Source organism: Caretta caretta, chromosome 1, assembly GCF_965140235.1.
Source record: "Caretta caretta isolate rCarCar2 chromosome 1, rCarCar1.hap1, whole genome shotgun sequence".
In the NCBI taxonomy this organism is placed as follows: Eukaryota; Metazoa; Chordata; order Testudines; family Cheloniidae; genus Caretta; species Caretta caretta.
The window spans coordinates 140,111,681-140,138,327 of NC_134206.1; the positions used below are offsets into that span (position 1 = coordinate 140,111,681).

The 26,647-nt window shown below is 40.6% G+C and overlaps 1 protein-coding gene across 6 annotated transcripts in view; it reads left to right on the forward strand.

Annotated features, from left to right (window-relative positions):
* CDKL5 (cyclin dependent kinase like 5) overlaps nucleotides 1–26,647 on the forward strand; it is a 208,765-nt gene that overhangs the window by 149,765 nt on the left and 32,353 nt on the right. For all 6 annotated transcript variants that reach the window (XM_075131653.1, XM_075131656.1, XM_048862298.2 and 3 more), the window contains 4 exons: nucleotides 1,143–1,233; nucleotides 12,074–12,263; nucleotides 20,886–20,966; nucleotides 24,130–24,290. In XM_075131653.1, the coding sequence (XP_074987754.1) occupies nucleotides 1,143–1,233; nucleotides 12,074–12,263; nucleotides 20,886–20,966; nucleotides 24,130–24,290 (523 nt within the window). The remainder of the gene's footprint in view (nucleotides 1–1,142; nucleotides 1,234–12,073; nucleotides 12,264–20,885; nucleotides 20,967–24,129; nucleotides 24,291–26,647) is intronic.

Genomic DNA, 26,647 nt, shown 5'->3' on the forward strand with positions numbered 1-26,647 from the left:
GCAGAGTGTAGTTGCTGAGATCTGTCTGGCCCCAGTCCTGCCTGATTATTATTTATTTATTTAGCAGTGACATCATGCTTGGCACTTTACAAAAATGATAACGGTATCTGCCCTAAAGTGTTTATTATTGGCTTTACCATTTGCAGTTTCCCTGTGATATTCAGCTGACTTGGTGGGTTGTGGATGGGTAACAATAATATTTAAAAATTCAAAATTATTCCTCCTTTTGGATTTTCTAATATACCATCCTCTTTGTGTCTGTTTTGGAAACTCTTGCTTACAGGTACTATCTTTGTGTAGTTGCAAATATATAGTGTGGTGTTGGTGCTAAACAAACACTAATGGCCTGTGGCAGACTCTGATCCTAATCCATTAAGAGCCTTTATATTAAATTTGGTTGTCAAGCAGATAGGAAGCTGGTGTTGTGTGCTGAGCAGCCTATGAAGTGTTTGTCCTGGCCTTTGATGGCTGCTGCATACTATAGGAGTTGTAGTTTTTGGGTGGTGGTTATATTCAACCTAGTAAGTTGTAGTAGTCTAACATGAAGGTGACCAATGCATGAATCAGTGTGGCAAGGTTCTCATGTGAAAGGAGTAGATGGAGTCATTTGACCAGCCAAAGACTGAAGACCTTCTGTACCATAGTCATAATCTGTGTGTCTAGAAGCTGTGAGAGAACTACTTATTGGTGATCCCGCTACTCACTGAGTATGTTAGAGCTCTAACTTTCTTTTACAGATCCCTATTTTTTCCTGCTGCATAGGGGATTCCACAATAAGACTTGGTACCTAAATTTGAATATAGCTGGTGCAATCTCCTGAGAGGCCATTTAACCAACCCAACAATGTTCCATGCTGATGAAGACTCAAGAGCATAGACCTCTGTGGGACAGACGCCAGTTGAACTTGTCAGTGAAACAGAAACACACGTTTTCACCAATACATGAACACAGGCATATATTTAAAAAGCAATAGGATAACAATGAAATATATAATACTAATCAGTTAGACTTAATACTTATTTAAGGCATTCATTTTAAATCAGATATGAAAAATTGATTTGACCTTTAATACAATAATCAATAGTAGTATGTAAACCTTCATTTAGGTGGAGACATAATCTTTTGTATTATCTTTTTTGCAGGCTTTGCTCGGAATCTATCAGAAGGAAGCAATGCAAACTATACAGAATATGTGGCCACCAGGTGGTACCGTTCACCTGAACTCTTGCTTGGGTAAGTACACTTTCCAGAAGTAATAGCTCTGAGATCTAAATCTTGAATAATCCAATGCATTTACTCAAGTACTTTTGTGAAGATTTACCATTGGATATGGTAGTTGGTTAATAAATTGATTTAATTATGTCTCGTTAATTACTTTGGATTATTCTTCTTGTAAGGTGACTTGATGCTATGATATGATAGCATATTTTGAACAAATTGCTATCTTTATTCAGGTTTACATATTAGTAAATTATCATAACTATATTTTAAACCTTCTCTTTATTTTTAAAAAAAGGTATTTAGTGGTCGTGAAAGGTGCTGGATTAACAGACCTGGAGTGTGAAACGTTTTGTTAGCCACAGAATGGATACAGCACAGAGCGTGCTCCACACCATACTGCTAACACGCCTCACCCTGAGGGGGATCCCACCACTCTGGCTTGAGAGTGTAGTTCAGCCTCCATTTCATCTTTGCCAGCACTGCAGAGATGGCTAATAAGCAAGGTGTCAGTTTTAAGCGTGTCTTTTTGTTGGGCAGGAAGACACAGTTCCATGAAGAACCGTGGCGGCAGGCCATCAGTTCATTTCACGTAAGGCTCTGTGATGTGATGTGAAAAAGTTAATATGGGCTTGAGAGGTCAGTTAACTTGCTTGCTCACAAGTGGGCCAGAATTAATTAGAAATAGCTAGGGGAGAGCAGGGTATGTTTCAACAAAGAGCACATCTGGGGAGAGGAACCCTAGAGGGAACTCCTCCACTCCTCAGTTGTGAGAAGCAGCCTGAAGGAAGGCTCAGAAGGAAAAAGGAGAGACCAGACAAGCTTCTCCAGGGGTGAGCTGGAGGCTGAGCTGGAGCCTGCCCGAGCCCCTGAATAAGGAGGGGAGTGGACCAGCCCTGTGTTGTAGGGTGGATTAAGGCACAGGAAGACAGTCTACAGCAGCAGACATATGCCTGTGACAAGGTGGCTGCCAGCTGAGCCGAGTTGAGCTGTAGGTTTGGTTTTTGTATACGTTACTGTTAGACTTTGGCAAAGGACTCTCCGGCCCCAGAAGAGGCCGGATTCTACCAAGTGGTCTGGCCTGAGGGTCAGGACACTCCTACAGTAGAATAGGTCAAAAGACAGAGGAGGAAACTGAGGCAAAAGTTGCTGCCTCATCACAGCCAGCCAGGAGGCCTATTGGGGCAGTAACTTTGCCACAGGCCCCAAGCAGCCAGAGTTCAGGTAATAGTTCTTCTTTGAGTTGTTCACGCATGTATTCAGCTCAGGTGCACGCAACCAGAGCTGGAGAGTTTTCTGCAGCAGCACCTACTGGGAAGCATGTATGCATGCCCTATGCCACTTCGTGGCTTCAGCCAAGTCTATTTAGGGGTGGTGTGCCCCAACCCCCCCTCAGTTCCATCTCACCACCTGTGGCCTGAGTTGAAGCTCCCTGTCTGGTTTATCTCACAGTTACTGTGCAGTTAGCAATTTTTTCCAGTATTTGTTTTTGCAGTTCATTCTTTATAGTTAGTTATAGTTTAGCAGTCGTATCCACTAGTTAGTATTAGTTTAGCTAGTATTAGGGGAGAGATCAATGGCATGCCATCACCAGGCTTCAAACATTGTTCATTGTGTGAGGTAGCTATCCTAATCAGTGATACCCATGTGAGCTGTCTCTTATGCATTGGTGATGGGCATATCAAAGAGAGGTGCGGTATTTGTTTTTGTTTAAAAAACAAAACAAAAAATAGCTCTCTAGAGAGGCTCACTTCGGCACTGGGGCTTTCAGCATCCAGCCTCAGAGGTAGCAATGATCTCGGACAGGCCCTTGAACTCAAACTCCTCCTCCTCCTCCTGTATGGACTCTCCATGAATGAGAACCCATAAAAATGGACAGGAACCATTCCAAGTCCGAAAGAGTCCCCTCTACATCAAGAAGGGACTCCAAACATTACAGGCATTCTTCTAGTGCCCAGGGCGAGACCTTCATCCCATGGCTCCCTGGTGCCAAGATGGGACGTTACTAGTGCCATACCATTCTAATTAAATTCTTCCTTCCAACTGATCTGGCTCATAATTGTTTTCAACTTTGTGAAATTGGCCCTATTAAAGCACCAAATATATATGTTAACAGTCTGGACTTTATTCTGCTTGCACATTACAAATGTGATCAAGTCATGATCATTTGTATCTAAATTACCTTTAATTTTCAGCTCTGTGGGCAATTCATTTTTATCTGGTTAAGACAAGGTCTAATAAAGAAATCCCCCATTTTGGCTGCAACACTTTGTGAGTTAGGAAATTGGCGTCCGTAATGTTCAGAAATTCCAAGGCTGATTTAGAACTGGCAGCATGAGACCATTAGTATCTGTCATGCAGATTGAAGTCTCACAGCTCATGATCTCACAGCTTTTTTTCCCCTACACACTGCAGGTAGGTGTGTAAGGCAGCAGTCATCTTGTTCCCTAGTGTGATTTGGTGGTCTATAGCAGACACCAACTAATACCCCATCTTGTATTTTATCTGTTAGGACATTGATCCATAAGCATACAAGATAATTTTCTTCTGAGTTATCAGTGGCCCGAAAACATATAATGCCATTTTTTATGTAGAATGCTACTCCCCAACCCCTTTGGTCCATTCAATCCTTCTTAAATAGGTTATAACCACTGATTTAAATGTTCCAATCATAGGAATCATCCCACCAGGTTTCAGTAATGGCTACCAGATTGAATTTATGTTCATAAATCAGCAATTCCAGTTCCTCTTGTTTGTTACTCAGGTAATTAAAGAATTTCTTCTCCATGTCCTTTGGTTCCTTGATTAAGTTTCTTCTGAACATCTCAATATTATTCTGAGTGATCATACCTTCTCTCTTTTTACCCTCCACTTTTGCCATTAGTTTAACACCCTCCTGACTACTCTACCCAGCCTGCCCCCAAAGAGATCGGTTTCCCTTCTACAGAGTTGGAGGCTATCTAAACTATAAAGCCCCCCTCTCCCTATAGATGGACCAATGTTCCACAAAGTGAAAACCCTCCATCAGTTAGGTTCACTTCCAGAATCTTCTGCCTTGCTTTGCTCGTGCGGTAGGAAGGATCTCAGAGAAGATCCTTGGCAATGCTACCAAACCTCTGGAAGTTCCAGAGATTTGTTCTTTGGACTCAACGTTATCGGTACAGGGTGCTTTTCTTCAAAATGGCTTTGGCCCTACATTTATTTATCAAGTGGTGAGCTGCCTATTTGGGGAGGAAAGGGCGTCACATCTTCCCTTACACAGATGGTTGGTTAGTTTGGGGCAAATCAGAAACCAAAGCTCCCCATCACATTCATGTCTTCCCGTATCTCTTTGATCATCTGGGTCTCGCTAAATAGAGAAAATCTATGTTACTTCAGACACAAATCATGTTCATTGGGTTGCTACTTAATTCTACAAAATCAATGGCCTTTTTTCCTCAAGAGAGGTTTCAAGTAATTCACCAACTTTGTCCCTTAAATTCCACCTAACCATTATGGTCTAGATATGTTTGAGACTCTTGGGCTACATGGCTTCATCTGTTTACGTACTACTATATGGAAGGCTGCATGTGCACATTCTCCATGGTTGGCTAAAGTCTATTGACCAAATTTCCATTTGCTAAACAAGTTGGCCAGGGTTCCCCCAATGGTTCTGAGATCCCTAGAGTGGTGGCAGGATCATAACAATATTTGCAGAAGCATTCCCTTTTTCACCCACCCCCAATGATGACCATAGCTATGGATGCTTCAAAATCAGGTTGGGAGGCACATTTGGACTCCTTGCAAGTCTAGGAGGTATGGACAGAATGAGAGGCATCTCTGAACATCAACATGCTTGAGCTCTGAGCGGTTTTCAGTACCTGCCACGCCTTCTCTTCCCATGTCCAAGGTCTGCCTGGCTTCTCATGAACAATAGGACCATGATGTATTATGTGAACAGGCAAGGAAGGGCTTGATCCAATCAGCTCTGTCAAATGATGATGAAGCTGTGGTACTTTTGCATCAGGGAAAGTATCTCCCTGATGATTGCTTACTCACTGGGCTCTCAGAATAATTTGGCCAATCATCTCAGCAGATTCCTTTACTGCAATCACGAATGGTTCCTCAACAGTAGAGTATGAATGATCATTTTCAGAATTGGGGTTATCCCATCATTCGATCTGTTTGCTATAAGACACAAAAAGAAATGCCATCAGTTTTGTTCTTGGGCTCAGTAACTGATGCTTTCTTGCTGAAGTGTGTCCCGGACCTCATGTATGTGTTTCCTCATACCCCCCTATTCCTTAGATCATTCTCAAGTTGAAGCAGGACCAGGCCAGGATAATACTCATTGCTTTGGATTGGCTGAGGCAGTGCTGGTTTTTGGACCTCTACAGCCTCTGTCTAACCCCGATGATCTCTACCACCTGTCCCAGACCTGTTGTTGCAACATCACATTTGGATTTGGCACTTGATCCCAAGCAGCCCAAGGCTTGTGACTTGGCTGTTGAATGGCTAGATCAAGTAAATAGGGCTTCTTTGACTGCAGTCCAAAACGTCCTGCTTAGTGGAAAGCAATCTACGAGGTCTGCTTACTTGGTTAAATATAAGAGATTTTCAATCTGGTCAGCTGGCAGAAGTATTCAGCCATTGTTTGCTAAGATTCAGGACGTTCTGGAGTACTTATTGCATCTTCAGTTGAGATAGCCATTCATCTTCCAGTGGATGGAAAGTCATTATTTTCTAATCCAATTGTAGATAGGTTCCTTAAAGGTGGGATTTGTCTCTAATAATGCCCCTGTAAAAATGCAATTCCCATTTGGGACTTAATCACAGTGTTGGCAGCCATTTGAGCCTTTAGCTCAGTGATTTTCAATCTTTTTTCATTTGCAGATCCATAAAAATTTCTTATAGAGGTGCAGACCCTTTTGGAAATCTTAGACATAGTCTTTGGACCCCCAGGGGTCTGTGAGCCACAGATTGAAAACCACTGCTCTAGCTAATTGCTCTCTATCTCACCTTTCTCAGAGGATTGCTTTTCTTGTTGCACTACTATCAGCCAGAACAGTGGGAGAACAAGTACTGACGGCAGGCCCTCCATACATGCAGTTCGTCAAAGATAAAGTGCCCTTAAGACCACATCCAAAGATTTTGATGAAAATTATATTGGCCTATCATCTAAACCAAATGATATACTTACCTGTATTTTTTCTTAAACCACACTCCAGTAGGGATAAACAGAATTTTCATGCATTAGATGTGATTGAGCACAGGCATTCTGTTTAGATAGAATGAAGCCTTTTTGAGCATCTCCTCTCCTCTTTGCTTCTTATACCAGTAGAATGAAAGGCCAAACTAGGTGAACTACAACATGTTACACCATCCTAAGAGGTAGCGGGCATAAGAGTGGCCATACTTGGTCAAACTAATGGTCGATCTAGCCCAGTATCCTGTCTTCTGACAGTGGTCAGTGCCAGATGCCTCAGAGTGAATGAACAGAACAGGGCAATTTATAGAGTGACCTTCCCTTGCTGGAAAAACTGCTAGCTTGTTCCACAAGAGTGCGAGCTACTTCTGTATCCTTCTTACAAGACACTTCTGTTTTGGACATCTGTGGGGCTCCATACATACCTTTATTCAACATTATACCATCACAGCTGCTTCCAGATCTGATGCAAGCTTTGGGAAAAATTGTTTTGCAGTTGCTATTCAGGTAGGCTCTGAACTTCTTGGTAGTCACTGAATCATGGGCGATGGGGTGACGCGCCCTTAGATGCTCAAATACAGTAGTGATGCATTCTCTAGAAAACCCCATATTTAAAAAGAAAAGAAAAAGAAATCCCTGAGGTATCTATTGTATTCTTTCCTTTACCGTCAGTTTCTGCTGAAAGTTTCCCATATTGAAGGTGAATAAAGCACTTCAGGATGATCAAATTATGCTATTATCTGTATGTGCTATATATTCTACAAATACAGAGATTTGGTCACTATAGGGTCTGAGTACACACAACTCCTAATAAGCTAAATGAGAGTTGCAAGTATTCAGAACCACCAAAAAACGGATCTTCTTGGAACCATTTGTTGAAATTTTATAAAAAGATAGTAGAAATTTCTTTTATATGTCAAAATTGAAACAAAGTCATTACCCTTTTAATAAATTCATCCCACTATTTCCAGAGCTGTGCTGACATTACTGTAGGACTTTTGTTACTGGTGCACAATGACAGTGGCATAATAAATCATTATATGCACAATGGTTGTCATTAAACAAAATGAGGGAAATATCAGTTTGTCAGCTTGTAGAGATGTATTATCAAGATTCTATGAAAGTGCTGCATGAAATAAGTTACAAAAGAGAATAAAAAGTGGCTTTTTAGTTATATAACACGACGGGTTGTTTTTTTAATAAGTCTTTGTATATTAGTAAGTAGGCTTATAAAGGAAGAAAGTGATGAAGTGTAACTTTTGACAGTAATATACTGTGCATTCTTAATGTAAATTGACCCTTAATTTTTAAGTGTTCAGCTATCACAGGAAAATACAGCATAAAGTCTTGGTGCACAGTATAGACATAAACTTTGAATTAGCTTGTATAGAAGAGAGTATCTATTATAAATGTGTTTGACACTGTGATCTTTAGCTATTGCTGATACTTTGTTTTAAAGCTATGTTTTCTTTGGTGCAATGTAACACGTGTTCCTTTGCAGCCATATTCTGTGCAGAAATATTAAATATTTGTACTCTTTAAAACTGGAGAATATTATAATTTTAAAGAGGTTTGTGTGTTCATTTAATCTGTGTGCATAAAAATGGAAAATACTTAACTTTTTCATAAGGGGAAGGAAACATTATTGTACAGTATCCAATTATTAATACATTATCCAAAATCTACTTACTTTAAAGAGCTTCAGGTAACTTTTAGTGAAATACATTGTATCTTTTGGGGGCTATAAATTATTGACAAATAGTAGCATGTTTAAAGACATACCGTCCTGAGAGACCAGCTGAATTAGTGTCTGGAAGCACAATCTGCATTCTGTGCACTGTGCGTAGGCCTGTTGGTCTGTGTAATGTGTAGGAGTTCTTTCTCTAATCCAGGCTCACTGTGCCTATATAGTTTCCTCTGTTCTGCAGTTTGAGGAGGCAGGATCTCACCTGTCAGTCAGCAGGTGGAGGCTTGACTTTTGCTGTTGGAAAATGTCCCCATTTAATCTGCTGCTTTACTGCAGATGGGCAATTTTTCAGTCCTTTTGACCTACAGCACACAATGAAAAATCTATTAAACTGCCAGTCTGGGTCCAGAATTTTTCTTCCCATTGCTCCTGTTTACAAGGAAGATAAACTGTTACGGACTTACAGGGGGTTTTAGCTCATTTTCCAGCTGTAGAGGAATCTTGCTCCATAACATGAAGCAGCCTTCCCTACTCCTTGCCTAGCCTGAGGCTTCACATGGGGGACCAGCCTGCTGAAGAAAAGCCCAGGGAGAAAAGGTGCTCCTTGTCCTCATTTACCCTACAGCATTGCCAAACAGGGGAGTTGTACAGCTTTTGCTCTCAAAAGCTGCTCTGCTCTGGGAACTCCACAGCTGCCCTATACCCCCTACGGCAGTGGGTCTCAAACTTTTGTACTGGTGACCCCTTTCACATAGCAAGCCTCTAAGTGCAACCCCCCTTATAAATTAAAAACATTTTTTTATCTATTTAACACCATTATAAATGCTGGAGGAGAAGCGGGGTTTGGGGTGGAGACTGACCCCCAGTCTGAGAACCCCTGCCCTACGGGCACCAACAGGAGAAGCGTCTTATCTTTGGAAGTTGTGCCTAGCAATCTGATGCAGATTGCAGTGGGGACAAGAGCACTAGCCCTCCTTTGGCTCCCACCCTTCTCCCAGTCTGAATGTACTAGCAGCATCACAAAAACAAATGACATTAAGAAATTCCAGCATCAGGTCTGGGGAGCGGAGATGCATGGGAAGTGTCTCTGCTAGGTCAGCAAGAGGAATCAGTGACCCAGGCAGCTCCAGTAGCTCCATGTATTACATTTTCAGTAGCACCAAGCCCCGCCAGCGCCAGAGACAAGACACCAGCAGGGCCATCCCTCATCGGCCTTTAAGGAGCTTCATCATGCTCTGACTTGCCATCCTTGGGCTGTTGTCAACACTATTCTCCAGCTGGGATAAGTAATTTTTCTTAGTGGTGCTCCCCTCTCCTGCTAAGTGAAAGCATCACACTGTCTCATGGCAACTTCTGGAACACAACCTGTCCATGCACCTTTGGCTTCCTCCTTCATTTTTTCTAGCTCCCCACCCTTGGAGTAGGCTGAGCTCAGTGGGCCTGTTCTCAAGCAAGGCTTCCCCGTGGGACCTGCCCAGGTGGAATCGGGCACTATCAGTCTAGCATCACAGGGCCAAAGCTGTCTCTGCAAGTAACCCTCTTTAGCCCTTCCCTCACAAAGGGCACCAGAATGAAGTAACTGACTCTCAGCAACCCACAATGTAAGATTCAATCATCAAAGTAAGGAAGAACATAACAGCCATGCTGGGTCAGACCAGTGGTCTAGCTAGCCCAGTAGCCTGTCAGTGGACAGCACCAGATGTGTCAGAGGAAGGAACAGAACAGGACAATTTTGAGTGAGCCACACTCAGTCATCTAGTCCCAACTGCTGGAAGTTGGAGGTTTAGCGACACCTGCAGCATAGGTTTGCATCTCTGACCATCTTAGCAAATAGCCATTGATGGACCTATCTTCCAGGAACTTCTCATTCTTTTTTGAACCCAGTTATACTTTTGGCCTTCACAACATCCCCTAGCAATGAGTTCCACTGGTTGATTGTGTTTTATGTGAAGAAGTACTTTCTTTTGTTTGTTTTAAATCTGCTGCCTATTAATTTTATTCAGTGACTTCTTGTTCTTGTGTTGTGAGAGAGTAAGTAACACTTTTTCTCCACATCATGATTTTATAGATCTCTCTCATATCACCCCTTAGTCATCTCTTCTAAGATGATCAGTCCCAGTCTTTTTAATGTCTCCTCATATGGAAACAGTTCCATGCCCCTAATATTTTTTGTTGCCCTTCTCTGTATCTTTTCCAATTCTAATATATCTTGTTTGAGATGGGGTGACCAGAACTGCAGGCAGTATTCAAGTTGTGGGCGTACCATGGATTTATATAGTTGCATTAGTATATTTTCTGTTTCCTAATTTATTGCTTTACTAATGGTTCCTAACATTGTTAGCTTTTTTCACTGCTGCTGCACTCTGAGCAGGTGTTTTAAGAGAGCTTATCCACAATGATTCCAAGATCTCTGTCTTGAGTGATAAGAGCTAATTTAAACCCCATCATTTTGTATGTATAATTGGTATTATTTTTCCACTGTGCAATTACTTTGTACTTAACAACATTGACATTCATGTGCCATTTTGTCACCCAGCTTAGTGAAATCCCTTTGTAACTCTTCACAGTCATATTTGGACTTAACTATCTTGAGTAATTTTGTATTATCTGCAGATGTTGTCACCTCACTGTTCACCTTCTTTTCCACATCATTTAGCACTGGTCCCAGTGCAGGTCCTTGGGAACCACTGCTATTTACTTCTCTGCATTGTGAAAACTGACCATTTAATTCTATCCTTTGGTTCCTGTCTTTTAACCAGTTACTGATCCATGAGAAAAGGGAACAGATTTAGAACAGAATCTGTTAGGGCTCCCAATTCTTAATGACTTCTCAAACTTGAGACAATCAAGCTAGTCAAGTATAAGATACCCTTTAAAACAGAATGTGAGCGCTCAGATTCCAGTGCTGAAAAGGAAGAGCGATGACAAAGTAGTCTTTCTCAGTTCTGCCTTTATACCAAAAGTTTGTTGTTTCAGATCTCAGGAGAGTTCTCCATACAATCTGTTGAAAACATTAATATCCAAAAGAGAGTGTCATATGCTGCATGTCCACAAAGCAATTAAAATCCACCTTGCATGAATTCAAGTACACAGAAAATGAGCCACTTTGTTTGTTTTTGTACCACCAGCACTAAGAGGCCAAAAAACATCTAAAGGAGTTGCTAGATTTCGGAAGTATTGAATTGAAGTAGTATGTGATACAAAGGAGCAACATCTTAGAAGGAAGATCAGAGACTATCAAATAAGGGATTAGCTACATCCAGGGCTGAAAAGTCTTGTCCTCTGAAGAGATCTGCCAGACATCAACTTGGTCATCTGCTTGTATGTTTACCAGACACGTGTATGAGACTAATGTGCCTTTCTGGACTTTTGCCTCTAGTGGGAGAGTTCTGTATGCTATGATACCTGAAATGTTTCCTTAACCATTTTTTTTTCAACTTTGAAATAGCTATTGGAGGATTCCCCTTGGGATTCATTGATATTAAAATTCTTTCTTAGGAGTCCTGAGCCTGGATAAGAAAGCAATTTGATACTTGATAATTTCTGTTCTCTTAATAGCCAGTTTCACCGTTCTCACTCACCTTTTTCCACAGAATAAGAAAAGAATTGATTCAATTATATTATATTCAGCTATGCTCTGTAGACAGGAAAGATCAAGAGACGTTTGTGTTAGCTTAACTTTGAACATTAGAGTAATGTCCATTTTTCTGCTTTGAAAATGTTCTTTATTGGTGAGTTTTCCAGAAAAGAAAGGAAAGTCCTCAAGGGTAATTGCTAAGTCTGGTCTTGCCTTCTCAGACTGCAGTGCAGTTAGAGAACCCACTTTGTAAATGGAGAGCCTAGAGAAGCAAGTATCAAATTTATTTTTCCTGCTACAAGTAAGCTGAATATAGACTAAAAGTTAGTTAATAAATGCAAATAGTTAGATTGTCAAGAAGATATTTTTGTTGATTAGTGTGAACATTATTGTACTTGCTTTTCAGAGCCCCCTATGGGAAGTCTGTGGATATGTGGTCTGTAGGCTGCATTCTTGGGGAACTTAGTGATGGGCAGCCACTGTTTCCTGGAGAAAGTGAAATTGACCAGCTTTTTACAATTCAGAAGGTGCTGGGACCACTTCCATCAGAGCAGATGAAGCTTTTCTACAGCAATCCTCGTTTCCATGGGCTGCGGGTAAGGGAGACTGACCAAAAACCTTTTCTTTCAGTCTTCTGTTGATGTGGTATTTAAACCATTGTTCAGTAGAAAATAAATATTTTAGACCTTTTTCCCTCAGGTTTTATATATTCTCTTATTTATTCTGAGCACTTCCACCTAAAAAAGTAAGGGATGGGTTTAGGAGGTCATGGATTCATAAATAAAATTGCATTATGGTTACACTATTGCATGTGTAGATGTGTACATTATCACTTAAAATTCTTTACATCATTGCTATGACATTTTTGGCAGGTTAGAGTGTACACTCCAGTTAAGCGATTGTTTAGACTAGGAGACTGAATTTATCTCTAGCTCAGACAGTCGGTTCTCTACATGGCAAGATACCAAAAGAGTTTTATATTTGCAATTACTGTGTTATCTCCCACAGCTCGTGTCTAGAGGTCTTGTTTGTGGTTTATTACAATTTAGTTTTGGTTGTCTTGACATCTGCTGCCATTTTGTCAATTTAATATTATTCAGAATGATGAATTTCTGCTCTAATCTGAAGTATTACACGTGAGTACAAAGATAATACGTTAAAAGTTTTCCACAGTGTAAAGTACTATCCTGCTTCACCTCAGTTCCAGCCATCCAACATAAACTTTATTGGATTAATGCATTGTAAAATGTTACACTAAGGAATGGAATAAAGTATATTTATTTTGTAGATTTAAAAACTCAAAATTCAGAAAGACGGTGTGATGTTAATGCGATTAGCATAGGGCTGGGTTTAATGAGGACCTATGTCCTAATCCTGGGCCAGTGATTTACTGGTTGTCCTTGGGCAAGTAACTGCCTCTTTTTATCCCCATTTGTTAAATTGGAAGAATAATACTTACATACCAAACAGGGGTCATGTGAGAATTAATGAGGTAATATCTGTACAGTGCTTTGAACATGCAAAGTGCTGTAAAAATGTTAATTATTATGATATTTAGTAATTCACAGATGGGAAGCTTAGATAGGCAAGAGAGCTGGAGTAGCTCTTTCCTGAGTGGAATGTTGACATCTTTTCCAACTGCATATACACTATATGCTTATTCAATAGTTTCATAGCGGTGGTACAGCTTCCCTTTTGAACAGCATGAAACACTTAAATATAGAATTAATTTTGTCCCATGCCACCAAAGTGCTTTTAAGAAACTGAAGTCCTCGTAAAGATGCTCTTTAGAGGTTAATAATTATACGATGCATATATTGGGAATATGCAGATCTTGTACACAAGCCAGGCCAGCATGATCCATTCACAAGAGTAGGCGCCAGACTAGTCTGTGAAATTCTCAGAAGAAATTCATCCATCCATCTCTAGGTTTCAGGAAACCCCACATTACCTTAATGTACTTACCACCATCATGCACCATCTTCCTGTCTAGGATGGGCGCTTACAGCAGTATTTTAGACATTCCGATAATATGCTCCTCCCCCTCCACATAACTTTTTCCCTTCAGTGGTGCCATAGACTGATCCCCTGAACATCCTTTCAGCCTCAGTCATTCACCACAACAATTCCAGGTCTCCTTCACTGTCTCCATGTTTTATTGTATTCCTCCAGCAGGCCACGGCCTGTAGTGTTGTTTATATCTATATTTACAATCAATAGCAGCTTCCCCACTTGCTTCTAAGGAATAGTACTAGCAGCATCGAGTCCTGTGTACGTCAGCCATCCTTCAGGCTCCCTGCGCCTTTTCCACACTCCTTCCTGTCTGTATTATATAATTCTAGCTGCTGGGGTTGCATCTCCATCAATTACCCCTCAGCTCTAGCTCGTCTGGTGGATGTTAGAGTGACAGGGTGCTGAGTTAGTTCCTGGCCCCGGACACCCTGTTACATCTGGGCCTTGAGGAGCAATGGGTGGCCTCTCTACCACCCTGCCTGAGGAAGAAGACAGATGTCGCATCTTAAAGACCCCAGGAAAGCAGCATGGGAGCAGAAACAAGCCAATGCCCACCCTAAAGATGTTAACGAAGGTCCCAAGATCTAAACAGAGGCGATTACTCCTCACAGAAAACAGGGCTGACAGTGTAGGGCTCTGTAAACATCGTCCCATAAGTAAGTTGAGGTACATGCAGGTGACAGAATTGGAAAAATCCCTAATGGGAAATAGTTTCTAGATTCTGTGTCACCTTCTCTCACAGATCTGACAACATACATCTCTCTAGTGGCTCCTTGTTCAAGAGGCTACCAGATGTCAGTTATTCCATTTGAAGACAGGAGTACTCTCCACCTGGACTCTCATCTTAAGCAAGTTCTTGGAGAGTAGAATCTGAATGAGGTTCAGTTTGTTCTAAAAATGCTCCTTTTTGGCAAAATGGTGGCCCCTTCTGGAGATCCTCTTGCATCTTGTTGAACTATAGCCTTGGCTACAATGGATTAATCCATCTAAGGTGTGCTCTGAGATCACATAGCAGACTTTCTATAAAAAATGTAACCCTGACACTGACAGTAGGCAACCACCAGTCTCGAAAGACAATGGTGTAAGCACCAAAGCAGTTCAGTTACTGTGGGTCATGCTCCAGTATCACAGTGCCGGACTAGCGTATGAGATCTGCTGTGTTTTCCTATTTGTTCTCTTCACTTTCCTGCCCTCTCTTCAGCCCCTTTGACTCCCTAGTTTAGTGCAACCCTTCAGTGTGGCCTGTTGCTAGCTGCATCTGCCCAGCTTGTGGTATCAATGCTGAAAAGTTTAAGTCCCTCTTCAACCCGAGTCTCAATTGTCCCAGTGGCCTTTGAGCATCTGCAAGTTTTCCATACAGGAGATCCTTTGGAACGCATCCATTGTTCATCCAGTACAGATGACCAAGCCATGCAGATGGCCAAACCTATCACTGGTAAACCACTGTAAAATGAAAAAATAAAAATAATTTAAAGATTAATAGTGTTGAGACTGTGAAGACAGTGAACATGTTCTTTTTATCTTCCCTCAAAGTTCACATAATAATGCAATTTGTGAACAATAATGCTAGTAGAACCAAAGAAGAAACAATGTAGTTTCTCTCCTATATGCTCAGAATTGCTGATCTCAAATGGAAAAATATTTATAAATTGTCTTTGGATAGAATTGAATTATTTTTAAAAAATCTGATAATATTTACAGTGAAGAAGCTTTACTAGAGCTCTGGACGTGAGTGAAGGTTGAAGAGTGCATATGAGAAGGTAGTACTTAAAAGTAGCTTTACAAGACTTCCTGCTCCGAGCCTGTTCATGCCAGGCACCCAGGAATAGATTCACAAAAAGGACATAGGCACCTAAAGTGGCAGTTAGGAGCCTAAGTCCCATAATCAGGCCCCACTGGGATTCACAAAACCCCTGCTCAGCAGCCTCTGAGCCCCGGAGGCACCTAAAATCGCTCGGTGCTTAAATTTTTGCAGTAACAGTTCTCTAGAATCTATATTTTTGCCTATGAGAATGCATGCTGCATCCCCCTGCCAGCCATCCAGACGATTAAGTCCCAAAGCTTGCCCAACGCGATGCACAAACTGGGAGCAGATAAGTATTTCTCCACCTAACTTGTCTGTGGGGTCCGATCTTGTAAGTTTCACCACACCTAAGTTTCTTTGTGAATCTAGCCCATAGTTCTCTAGGTCTTTCACTTTTTTTCCAGTGACAACTGTGCTGTATTCTAAAATTTTCATACATTTTTGTATTTTGCCTTTACTTTTTTGTTGTTGTTGTTTCTTAGGAGATGCATCTTAATCTGTTAACTTAATTTTGTTTCTTTCTGGTATTCTCAAGTTATTTCAGCTCTTTAAAATATAGTTCAGCATTTTATATGAGCATACATTAATCATTGCTGATGTTCTTTGAGGGGGTACAGAATAAGTGTGAGTGCCAATGAATGCCAAGTATTCCATATTCACAGGATTTTTACTTTAATGCAGTTGCTCAAGCATTGGAAGAAAACAGAGTTTAATTTACATTATTGAAGTAGTTTATGGCAGGTTAATCTCACAATTACTGCTCATGTTAATGGAGACTTAATGCAAAACTTCCTGCACACTACTTTGGAAATTGTTCAGCTGTGTTCAACTGTTAACAGAATGTCTGTGTTTACCTCTACCAAATCCACATAGCTTTGAAAACTTACCCTGTGATGTGTAAACAGTACTTACTGAACCATCACATTGTTCATAGGTTCATTATGTAATTTTGGCTATTATCGATATGCATAAAATACAACTAACACCATTATTGGTGTGTGACAGTAGAGTATTAAAAATACCTTTAATCTTAATTGTATAGTTCAGATGAGGTATGATTAGTGGTGCTAGACTCTGGTAGTTAAGTGCTCAATTCCTATTAGAAATCAACAGAAGTTGGTCACTTAAGTCCCTTAAGCCCACTTTAAGATCCCAACCTTAGATTCTGATACTGAAAATACTTACATTTTTAAACTTAGGCACGTTTAAGTTCTCCTTCAAGTGATTGTGCACATATACGTCCCACTGCAGGTGTATGTGCACTCAAGGCACTTGGAGTCAGAGATATTTGCCAGCAATACCACTAGGAGTCACACGTGCTCCATATCTCCAAACGCTCTCAGATGAAGGCATAAAATGGGTGTGTCTGCCACTTCCCTTTCAGTTCCTTCTCACTGCCCATGGGGAGAGTTGGAGTTCCCCATGGTATTTGCATTAGTTAGCCAGTGTTTCAAAATTCCTATAATGTACATAGTAGTAGCTACTTGATTTGCCTTGGTGAGGGCCAGGTGAGGGGGAAAATGCCCTACTTGTACCTCCTTCACCACCAAGACACAAAAAAGAGGGATTTCTGCCTCAAAGTTCACCTTATGAAAGACCATGTGTCCCATGTCGGAACTGAGCCCTGACCCCGAGGTAGCAGATTCAGAGTCCACGAGGAGCACCCCTCCCATTGCCATGATTCAAAGTGTAAGTCTGATGAGAAAGGTCACCCTTCGCCCTCCCCACTCGCCTCCTTGATGCGCTCCAAGCATTCAGTTGCTGACAAGTGCTCTAAGTATTGGTCTTCTCCTAAAAAAATTTTTCAGGAAGTCTGGTACCAGTTCAGGACACGACAAATCTAGGTACTCACCAGCTCTTGTATGAGGCAGCACAGTTGATTCCACCTGTTGAGACCGGTGTCTTCACCCTTACCGGCTCCCTCTCCTTCATTCCAGCCGATCAAGTCTATCTCAGTACCAATGTTTACCCTTTCAGTACTCTCTATCTGCAGCCCTTCTTGTTGGTGAGGGATCTTCTATGTCTGCCCCCCAGCTGGTTCTACTAAAAGCAACTTTGGTGTCTTTGAAATCACTAACCCACTCAGCACCTGTTATGCCGGTAGCAGTCACTTTGTCTGAATTCCAACCACCTTGACCCGCAGTTTTGTTGGTCCTCCGGGTGTCTCCATTACACAGACCACCTCAAATCCCAGTGGAGACCACTCCTTTCTATTCCGTAGAAATCTGTTTCTTCTTCGTTCTTTGAAGGAATCTGAATCACCTTCAAGGTCTTTTAGATCATCTTATAGATCTCCTCCCAGGGTCAAGGGAACTGAAGGACCAAGACTGGTTTCTTTATGCTGGCTGGCTCCAGCATGTTTTCCCCCACTGTGAATGACTTGGATAATGCAATATCCTCCATGGCCTTATTGGTCTTGGGCTATCCCACATGACTTTTTGGGTGGTTACAGATGAAGCAAGATCAGAGAGCAATATTAACAATAATAAATAATAAAGTGGCCAGTCTTAATGATCTAGAAAAGCCCATATTACATATCACACTGATGCAGGTAGAGGTTCTGAATATGTTGGGTGGACTGTGCTATCTGAGATGCTATCTACTCATTATGACCGAGAAAGCCTTTCTTGACAACTTTTCTAGGTCATTGTGTTGTACATAAAGCAATTTATCTTTGCCATCTTCTCTGTGTAAAAAGTTCAGGGATGTAACTTTTGCTTTCTATGATGGGCTGGACTAGGTCCAAAGGCCCCCTGGTGGAGACCTCAGGGTTCTGCCATACCCCAGGAAAGGAGCAGTGGAGAGGTCCTCCAAGTGTCCTACAGTGGTTGTAAGGAAGCAACCAGTCAAAGGGGCTGCTGGAACGGCCAATCAGGGGCCAGGAGGGCCCCGTAAAAAGGAGATGCAGAACAGAGCAGTAGTTAGTTGCTCTTTGGAGCTGGAGAATAAAGGATTGCATGCCTGGGTGGAAGAACAGCAGGACTATGGACAGCTAAGTCTGTTTGCAGGGACTGGGGGAGCAAGAGGTGTTCTTGGCTGGCTGTTAGGACTAAGCCAAAGACAGTTTGCTGGAAGGGACTGGAGGAGTAATGAAAGAAGTCCTGGCTGGCTTCGGGGACTGAGTAGGGACTGAGCCTGGGGAGGGACACAGAAAGATAGTGTCTCCAGGGAGGAAGTCCTAGGGATACAGCCCTATACCATGACTGGACTGGTTTAAAGACCGTGGACACACCTAACCAGGGGGGCGCTTGCAAGAAGTGGGTGCTGACCCTTTACACTTGTCTATAAATATCCCATTATATACATTTCTGATTGTGCTGCTACTGATATTGAAGGATTGCTTTAGCTCAATCAAGATTAGAGGTTCTCAGTCATGGCTTTTTGAGTTCCCCTTCAGAAATTTAAGAGTACCTTCAAAAAAGGGGGGTGTGTGTGTGTAAATTTTTTTAATCCTTTTTACTGTTTCTCTGCTCATTTTCGTGTCCAGCCAAAGAGTTCTTAAGAGGGCCATTCTTGAGTCTTTACACATGCTGAATATTTTCTATATCAGAAAGATTAAATTATTTTTAACCAAGTACCAAACAGCACTCGGTAAGGTGGCCTGTACTATTGGTAATGATTATGTAAATACTGAGGTGCAGAAGTTCAGTCATTTAGGTCATGTTTGGGGGGGTATGACTAGGGATAAACATCCCGTTTTTCATAGCATCAGCTTAGTTCACTGGAGCTCAACTAGTTTTAGCTACTTGACCCCTGCCTTTTCCCTTTCCTTTGCATCATTCCCACCTCACCCACACAACTCTTGTCTACTCAAGCTTTCGTTGTCAATAAACAGCAGCGACAAGAAATTGTGTGTGTTGATGGTTACATATTGGTTTTTATTTTTAGTACTGGGAACATTTCAAGTTAAGTAAATTATTCCTGGAAACTCCTGTCCTCCCAGTAATGAAACTCCATACTATTAACATTAGCTATTTAGAAGAGTCACTTTCACACTCTTGCATACTATGTCGCAACAAGAAAATAACTTTAAAAGATTTTTGATACAATCAAAATTTAACCAGTATATTCATTCTCTCTCTCTCTCTCTCGTTATTTATCAAACATAATTTTCACACTTCTGGAAAAGAGATTGAACCTGCAAAAGCTAGCCCTGAGTCTTGCACTCCTGAGAATTAGTTGTGTGCATTTTGAAAATCCAAGAAGCATAACTTACTGCATTTATGGTTCTTTTCATTACCCTAATACCAGGAAAAGATCTTATCCATAATACTGTAACTTTCATGAAAATTACACCCCTTCTGTTAAGTTACCATTTCTCTGCTCATTTTCAGGTCTGTCTAAATGTCTACCATTGGTGAGGTTCACTTTTTAAAATTGTTATTGTTATAGCCCTTTCTTGGATGATGCAATCATATTTTTCACCTCTGTGTTCTCTAAGCTCTCATAAAAACCTATAAGGCCCCACTTTCACACTTCAGATAACAGTGATGAGCCTCGTATGAGAACCTGCGATTTACTTTCCCCATCTTCAAAGCATCCATGTCTCTCTCATCCATTTTTCTGGATAATGGGGTCTGGGCTTGGACATAGCCTTTGATTGGCTTTTGCAAGAGCCTAATGGACAATGCCCTCAGGGTCTGTGTTTACTGCATCTGTACAGTTGCCAACCCTAGACCAGCTAGAGTTAAGGGAGTGATATTGAGTCTTTACACATTACAATATGGGAAATTATGCAACCAGTAGTCTGCTGAGATCCCACAAAATTAGTTCCAGAAGGTTCTTGGTAGACTTAATACTTGGAAAGAAGATTGGTTGTTCTATTTCTAGGTGATCTTTTTTACCCAAAAAATTTCCAAGTAATCTGTTTAATCCTTTATTAATTAATTCAATACCATTCATGCTCAAAATGGGATTATTTTCAGGTCAAATTAGAACATTTTGGAATAATACCTATGTTCATCTTCCTTGTACTTCTCCCATTATTAGCTTGTTTATACCTTCCATATTTCTATCAATCGTAATGCAGCGACAGCCATTTGTATATCTAACTGGATTATTTTAGTCACTGATAAGAAGATCTAGTTGAATATCTTGTTCCCCAAGGATAGCTTCCCTTGCTCTGTTTGATTGAATGGACTGTTGTACATATGGGTGTATCAACAGAAAATTGTCTCTTTAATGCTATTGTTGTGTGGTGTTTCAGGTACCACTGTGTCCACTTTAACGCACCTGTTATTTCACATGGTACCCCTTTGACTTCCTTCTCTTGCTACTACCTACTCTCTTTTGGTGTCTACTGGTTTGACAGAACAAGCAGTGTCTAAGCCACTTCCCTTTATACAAATGTTTTGGTGATTTACAGACACTGTACATTTATGCTATATTCTTATTTTTACAGTTCCCAGCAGTCAGCCATCCTCAGTCTTTGGAGAGAAGATATTTAGGAATTTTAAGTGGTGTTTTGCTTGACCTTATGAAGGTAGGAAAAACCTGCATTATTTGTTTGTGTATATTATATAGGCAAAGTTTGCAGTGGCCACTAAATTTATATTCCCTAATACATTCCCTTTTTAAAAAGAATCTTCTGAACTTGTTTTGATAAACTTTAACAACCTCCACTGTTTCCAGCAGATCTTTGATATTTCCTGGGGGAAAGCCCTGAGGTGAAAAAAAACCTTTTGCTATTGCCTTGAAATTCTGTTCAGATTTGGCTGAGTTGTAATCTGCTGAAAATCTTCATTTCCCTGTTCTGTATTATACTTGTTACTGCCTGATTTTGGCAACATGCCAAAAACAGTGCACATTCCAAGCTTGGGTCCCTACCATCACTGCAGCACCACACACTGTACTGTGAATAGTTAGGAGCCGAAACTCAGCCTGGCTGATGTTGGAGCAGCTGTTCTAGCAGAGGTGGAGAGTGAACCATCTTGGCTCCTGTCAGCCACCCTCCCTTCTCAGCATTGTAACTGATGGGGCACTACATGAGACAGGAGACCTTTTCCCTTCCTCACCTCCCACCCCCACTTGATGGGAGTGAGATGGGAATTCCTGAAGCAGAGACAAATACAAATAATTCATCATGGTAACCAAGATAGCATGAGTTCTAAACTCATCTTGAGACTCAAGGGCCCAAATCTCATCCATTGAGCCATACTGCCTTTCAGAAAAGAGTTGCTCATAGCTTTATCCTTTTCTGTGGAGTCTAAAATTGGGCTACTTAGGCATAATCCACTCTCTGTGTCTTGTGCATCCCCCTTTAGTGGCTGCTTCAAAGAGGATAACAGTTTTTTCCTATTGTTAGCTAATGTAATTAGCGGAAGCACAATTGGTAGCAGTCTGTGTTGCAATGCTGAGGACTGAAACGCAGTGGTCATGATGCATGATAGGAAGGGTGTTTGTAATAAAATTTGTCTTTACCCATCTTCTTTCTTATAACTTTTTTTTGTATGTTCTTTCCTAGATCTTTAAGTCATTTGGGTTGCAAAATCAAGAACTTGAAAATTAAGAAATGCCAGAATTAAAGTTGTCTGTGAAACTTTAATTCTATCTTTCTTGTGTGTATTCATGGGCATTATGATATGGGTTTTAATTATATGACCTCCTATTATCTTTTCCACAGGACTCTTACCTCATTCAGTGCACGGAGTGGGTGGTTCTCAGGGGTTGTTCAGAGAATGAGGTGGTTGTCTGTAGAACCCATGGAGGTTAGAAGTGTGTAAAGAATGGGACTGTGGATTGCAAGAGGAGAAATGATGGTTTTGTGGTTAAGGCAGGTGAATGCTACACAGGAGAATTCACTTATATCCATGCCTCTACTGCAGACTTCCTAAGTGGTGCTGGGCAAATCACTTGAAACAGAATTTTGACATGTAGCCCCTATTTCTATGTGCCTCAGTTTCTACATGCCCAGACACCTGGATGCCCAGTTGAAGCTATGGATTTTCAGCCCCTCTGGAGTAAGGGGCTGTGTCTGGAGCAATGAGCACTATGGTGGGAGTCCAGTGGCCCTCAGTTCTAACCCTCGCTTCACCAGTGAATTGCTGTATTGGCCTCAGGCTCTTTGCCTTACTTTCCCCATCTGTAAAATGGGGGAGAATAATACACTCCTCTCACAGGGGACTTGTGAAGAAAATTCATTAGTATTTGTGAGGCAGTCCAATACTGTACTGATGAGAGCCATAGAAAAGATCAGAAAAAATTAATTATTCAGTGCATCGTATGGTGCGTAGTACAGGCAAATCTACGCATTGTACTATGAGGATAAAAAGAAGCCTCATTTCCTGAGCACCATCCATCCTGTGCACTGAATGAAGCAAGGGTCCTGTGGAGAAAAAATAGCATGTGGTCGTGTTATTAACAGGGTGTTATAATACACACACACACACACACACGCTGAATTAAGGTTGCACAGGCACTTGATTCTGTCACTTCCTAACTTTTAAGTGGTTGACGATGCAACATGAATAACTTTATTTTAATATAGGTTTTGTTTTGTGTTGTATGTATTTATTTATTTATTTATTTTGAAAAAGGTAAGGGATGCAGAAAGATAAATTATGAATATAATACATTTATCCTCACTGATGATAGTATATGTTCTGTTGAGTCAATAATTGCTAAGTGTGGCTCTGATCCTGCAAAGACTTATGCATGTGTTTAACTTTAGTTTCCATGAGATTACTCACTGTTTCTAATGAAACAACTTTACATGCTCTGAGTAATATGTTTTGCCTTCATGATCCATCATGGTATGTATTTGTTCTAAGTATGAAACACAGATAGCCTTAGGATATCTTACTACTTTTTAGAAGCTGTATTTTTATATAAATTACCAATAACTGTTGAAGGATAAAGGAGAACATAGAAATAATACGTTCTCTGTTCATAGTAGACAAAATGTCCTATTTTAGTTCAAGCATGAGTATTGTGTTTGCTTATCATATTAACTTACCACAACTACTAATATATTTCTTACAGAACTTGTGTGAATAGCAGTCATAATATGTTGCAAGTTAGTCAACCCAGTTAGTTTCTAACTTTATAATTAAATGTTCATTCTCTAAATATCAGAAACGGTGTCTGTCTTCAGAAATAGAACAAACTTCACAAAACTATCATAGGAATTTCCTTCTGACTACTGTAGATGAATTCCTGAAAAGCGTTAGTGAAATCATAGCCCCATGAAACAATGACAAAAATCCCTACATTTCTCTGTGTGTGTGTGTGTGTGTGTGTGTGTAAAGTTTTAAAGCATATTTTTATAAATAGCAAAGCTCTTTGAATGAACTTTGTTTATCAAACCTCTTTTATTATGTATCATTTTTGTGTGTATGTTTATTGCTTCTGAAAGCGTAATTGTTCTTCGCTCTCACACTTCCATGGCTTTACCTTGCAATTAGAAAAAAGGAACTGAGTTTCTTAGAGACCTGTGCAGCTCAATATTGAGATGAGTTTAATACAATATAAATGGAGTGATGATTTGCTGTTAAATGGTATATTAATATAACTGCAAATTATTCTTGCAGTTGCACATAATAATCTCACCGAAACTATTGAGATGAAAATGTTATTGAGCTACAAGATTTGCTGTGACTGGGTTAAATACTAATACTTGTTTAAAACCCAGACTTTGTTTTCCAAAGAACTTGCTGAAGCTGGATCCAGCAGATAGATACTTGACAGAGCAATGTTTGAACCATCCTTCGTTTCAAACTCAGAGACTCTTGGATCGTTGTGGAAGTTCACCTTCACGGTCAGCTAAGAGAAAACCTTACCATGTAGATACCAACACATTATCTAACAGGTAAATACAGTAACCAGATCCTCATCAGCTTCATTTGTTACATTTAATGAGTAAGTTCTTTCAGGTTTAAATATTAAATCATCTTCACAAAAAGAACACATGTTGTCTGATAATTTTGTCATATTGGTATTGTTTTCTATATCTAAGCTTAACAGGAGAGATGAAGCCAGTTCATCCCTAAAACATACTTCTTCCACACTCACTTTTGGTAATTGATTAAAGATAAGTTAAAGGCCCAATTACATAAAATAAAAAAAAATTGTGTGTGTGTGTATGTATATATGTATATATGTGTGTATATATATGTGTGTGTGTGTGTCTTTTTTTTGTAATTGTAATAAAAATATGGGGCTGATAGCACTGCCTGTTAAACATGCCCAACACTCCCCATTATAAGTCTCTGTTTTCAGTTGCTTACAACTTTGTCAAACTTCAACCATTCAAGCTGAAACTTTGTTTTCTAGGTGTCTGCCTGTGGCTGATATTTTTTTTGAAAAATTCAGCAAAAATGGTTCAGCCATTTCTGATAATGAGCCTAGGGTTTGCCCATGTTAAAAAAAATTGCCTTGGAGCAGAGACTTAAAATTTGGAAGAGGGGTGGCATTTGTGACAGGGATGTGCCTTTTGTTGTTCCTGTGAAAATCCACCGAAATTTGGCCAGTACATAAGCCTCTGAAAAACTACATTTCACACATGATCAAGTATAGAGTTCTGAGATGTTAGAGACAAGGTGGTTGTGGTAATATCTTTTATTGGACCAATATAAAAGGTTGTTACAAGGAGAGAGAAAATTATTCTTCTTAACCTCTCTGGGTAGAACAAGAAGCTTAAATTGCAGCAAGGGCAGTTTACGTTGGACATTAGGAAAAACTTCCTAACTGTCAGGGTAGTTAAGCACTGAAATAAATTGTCTAGGTAGGTTGTGGACTCTCCATCATTGGAGGTTTTTAAGAGCAGATTATACAAACGCTTGTCGGGGATGGTCTAGATAATATTTAGTCCTGCAATGAGTGCGGGGACTGGACTAGATGACCTCTCGAAGTCCCTTCCAGTCCTACGAGTCTATGAACTTCTCAGTGAAAGACATTACCTCACCCATCTTCTCTTTCTAATCTCCTGAGACTGACATGGCTACAACACCACTGCAAACATTAGATTTTTGGCAGCTAGATTCCCTGGAGATTTTATCTGATCTGGGCATGCTCCAGCCTGGGCCTGAGCAGGACTCTCTCTACAATAGCAGCTGAGGCCTGGTGCTGGGTCTAGATACCTGAACTGGGAACAAGGGAGACAGACTCTCCTGTGCTCTCAATAATCCCCCTGTTGGGTCCAAGCAGTGTGGAGGAGGAAGCTGTCTGGTTCAAATACACAGGGGATAAGAGCCAGACCTGCCGTGATAGGGAATAGATTGGGAAAAAGAGACTGGGTGGTGGGTGGGTAAGATTGGGACTGGAATCCAGGGAGGGAAATGGGCTTTGGGGGTGGTCTGGGAGTTAGTAGTTGGGATAAGGGTGAGATCAGCTGTGGAGCTGGGCAGGAGACTGGGACTGGCTGCACAACAAGACTGGGACTGAGAACAATGCACAGGCAACCTTAATCTTGGCATTTCCTCACTTTTGAGTGCTTGATTTGGCAATTTTAATGTTCTTTTAACATAGTTTTTGGTGTGCAATACATAATATACATCTAAACTATGAAATGATGATCACAGCCCAAAATTACTCATTACTCTTAGGTTATGATTCATTTTGTGTGAATATTTGAAGCGAATTCAACTAGTAAATTAGAAATCTGAAATTATTTTTTAAAAAAGAAAAGAGCTTTTATATTTTTTTAATTGTTTTTGTGAATAAAGGACTTGTATCTACTTTTTTAAATAGCCCTATAATATGTGATATTGATCAGTCCTTCTCTCTTAAAAGTTTGATCATGTAAATCTAATTTATTTGTAAGTGAAAGAGATTAAAAAAATAAACCGCATTATAAGCATTTAATTCCATAAATGCTTCTAACTCTGTTGTGGAAGATGCTAGATAAAAATAGACATCATATGCCAATGTGTAAGAATATATGCATAGCATTTTATATTTCATACCTTTAGACAGATGGGGCAGATGGATGAGGGAGCTCCAGTCAAAAGCAGGGTCCTTTGTTGTGATTGACGCTAGGAGTTCTGGAGGATAGGCATTTTCCCTAGTGGCACCCTTCCAAAGGTACACAGAGCAGTGATTGATCTCCTCTAGATCTTAGACCATCTGCAGTCACAGGCCTTTTCTCTTGCACGCCTCATACGATCCACTGAAATTGAGCACCTGTATTCTTCACTTTGAGATCTGGGACAGCAAAGTTCATCTTCT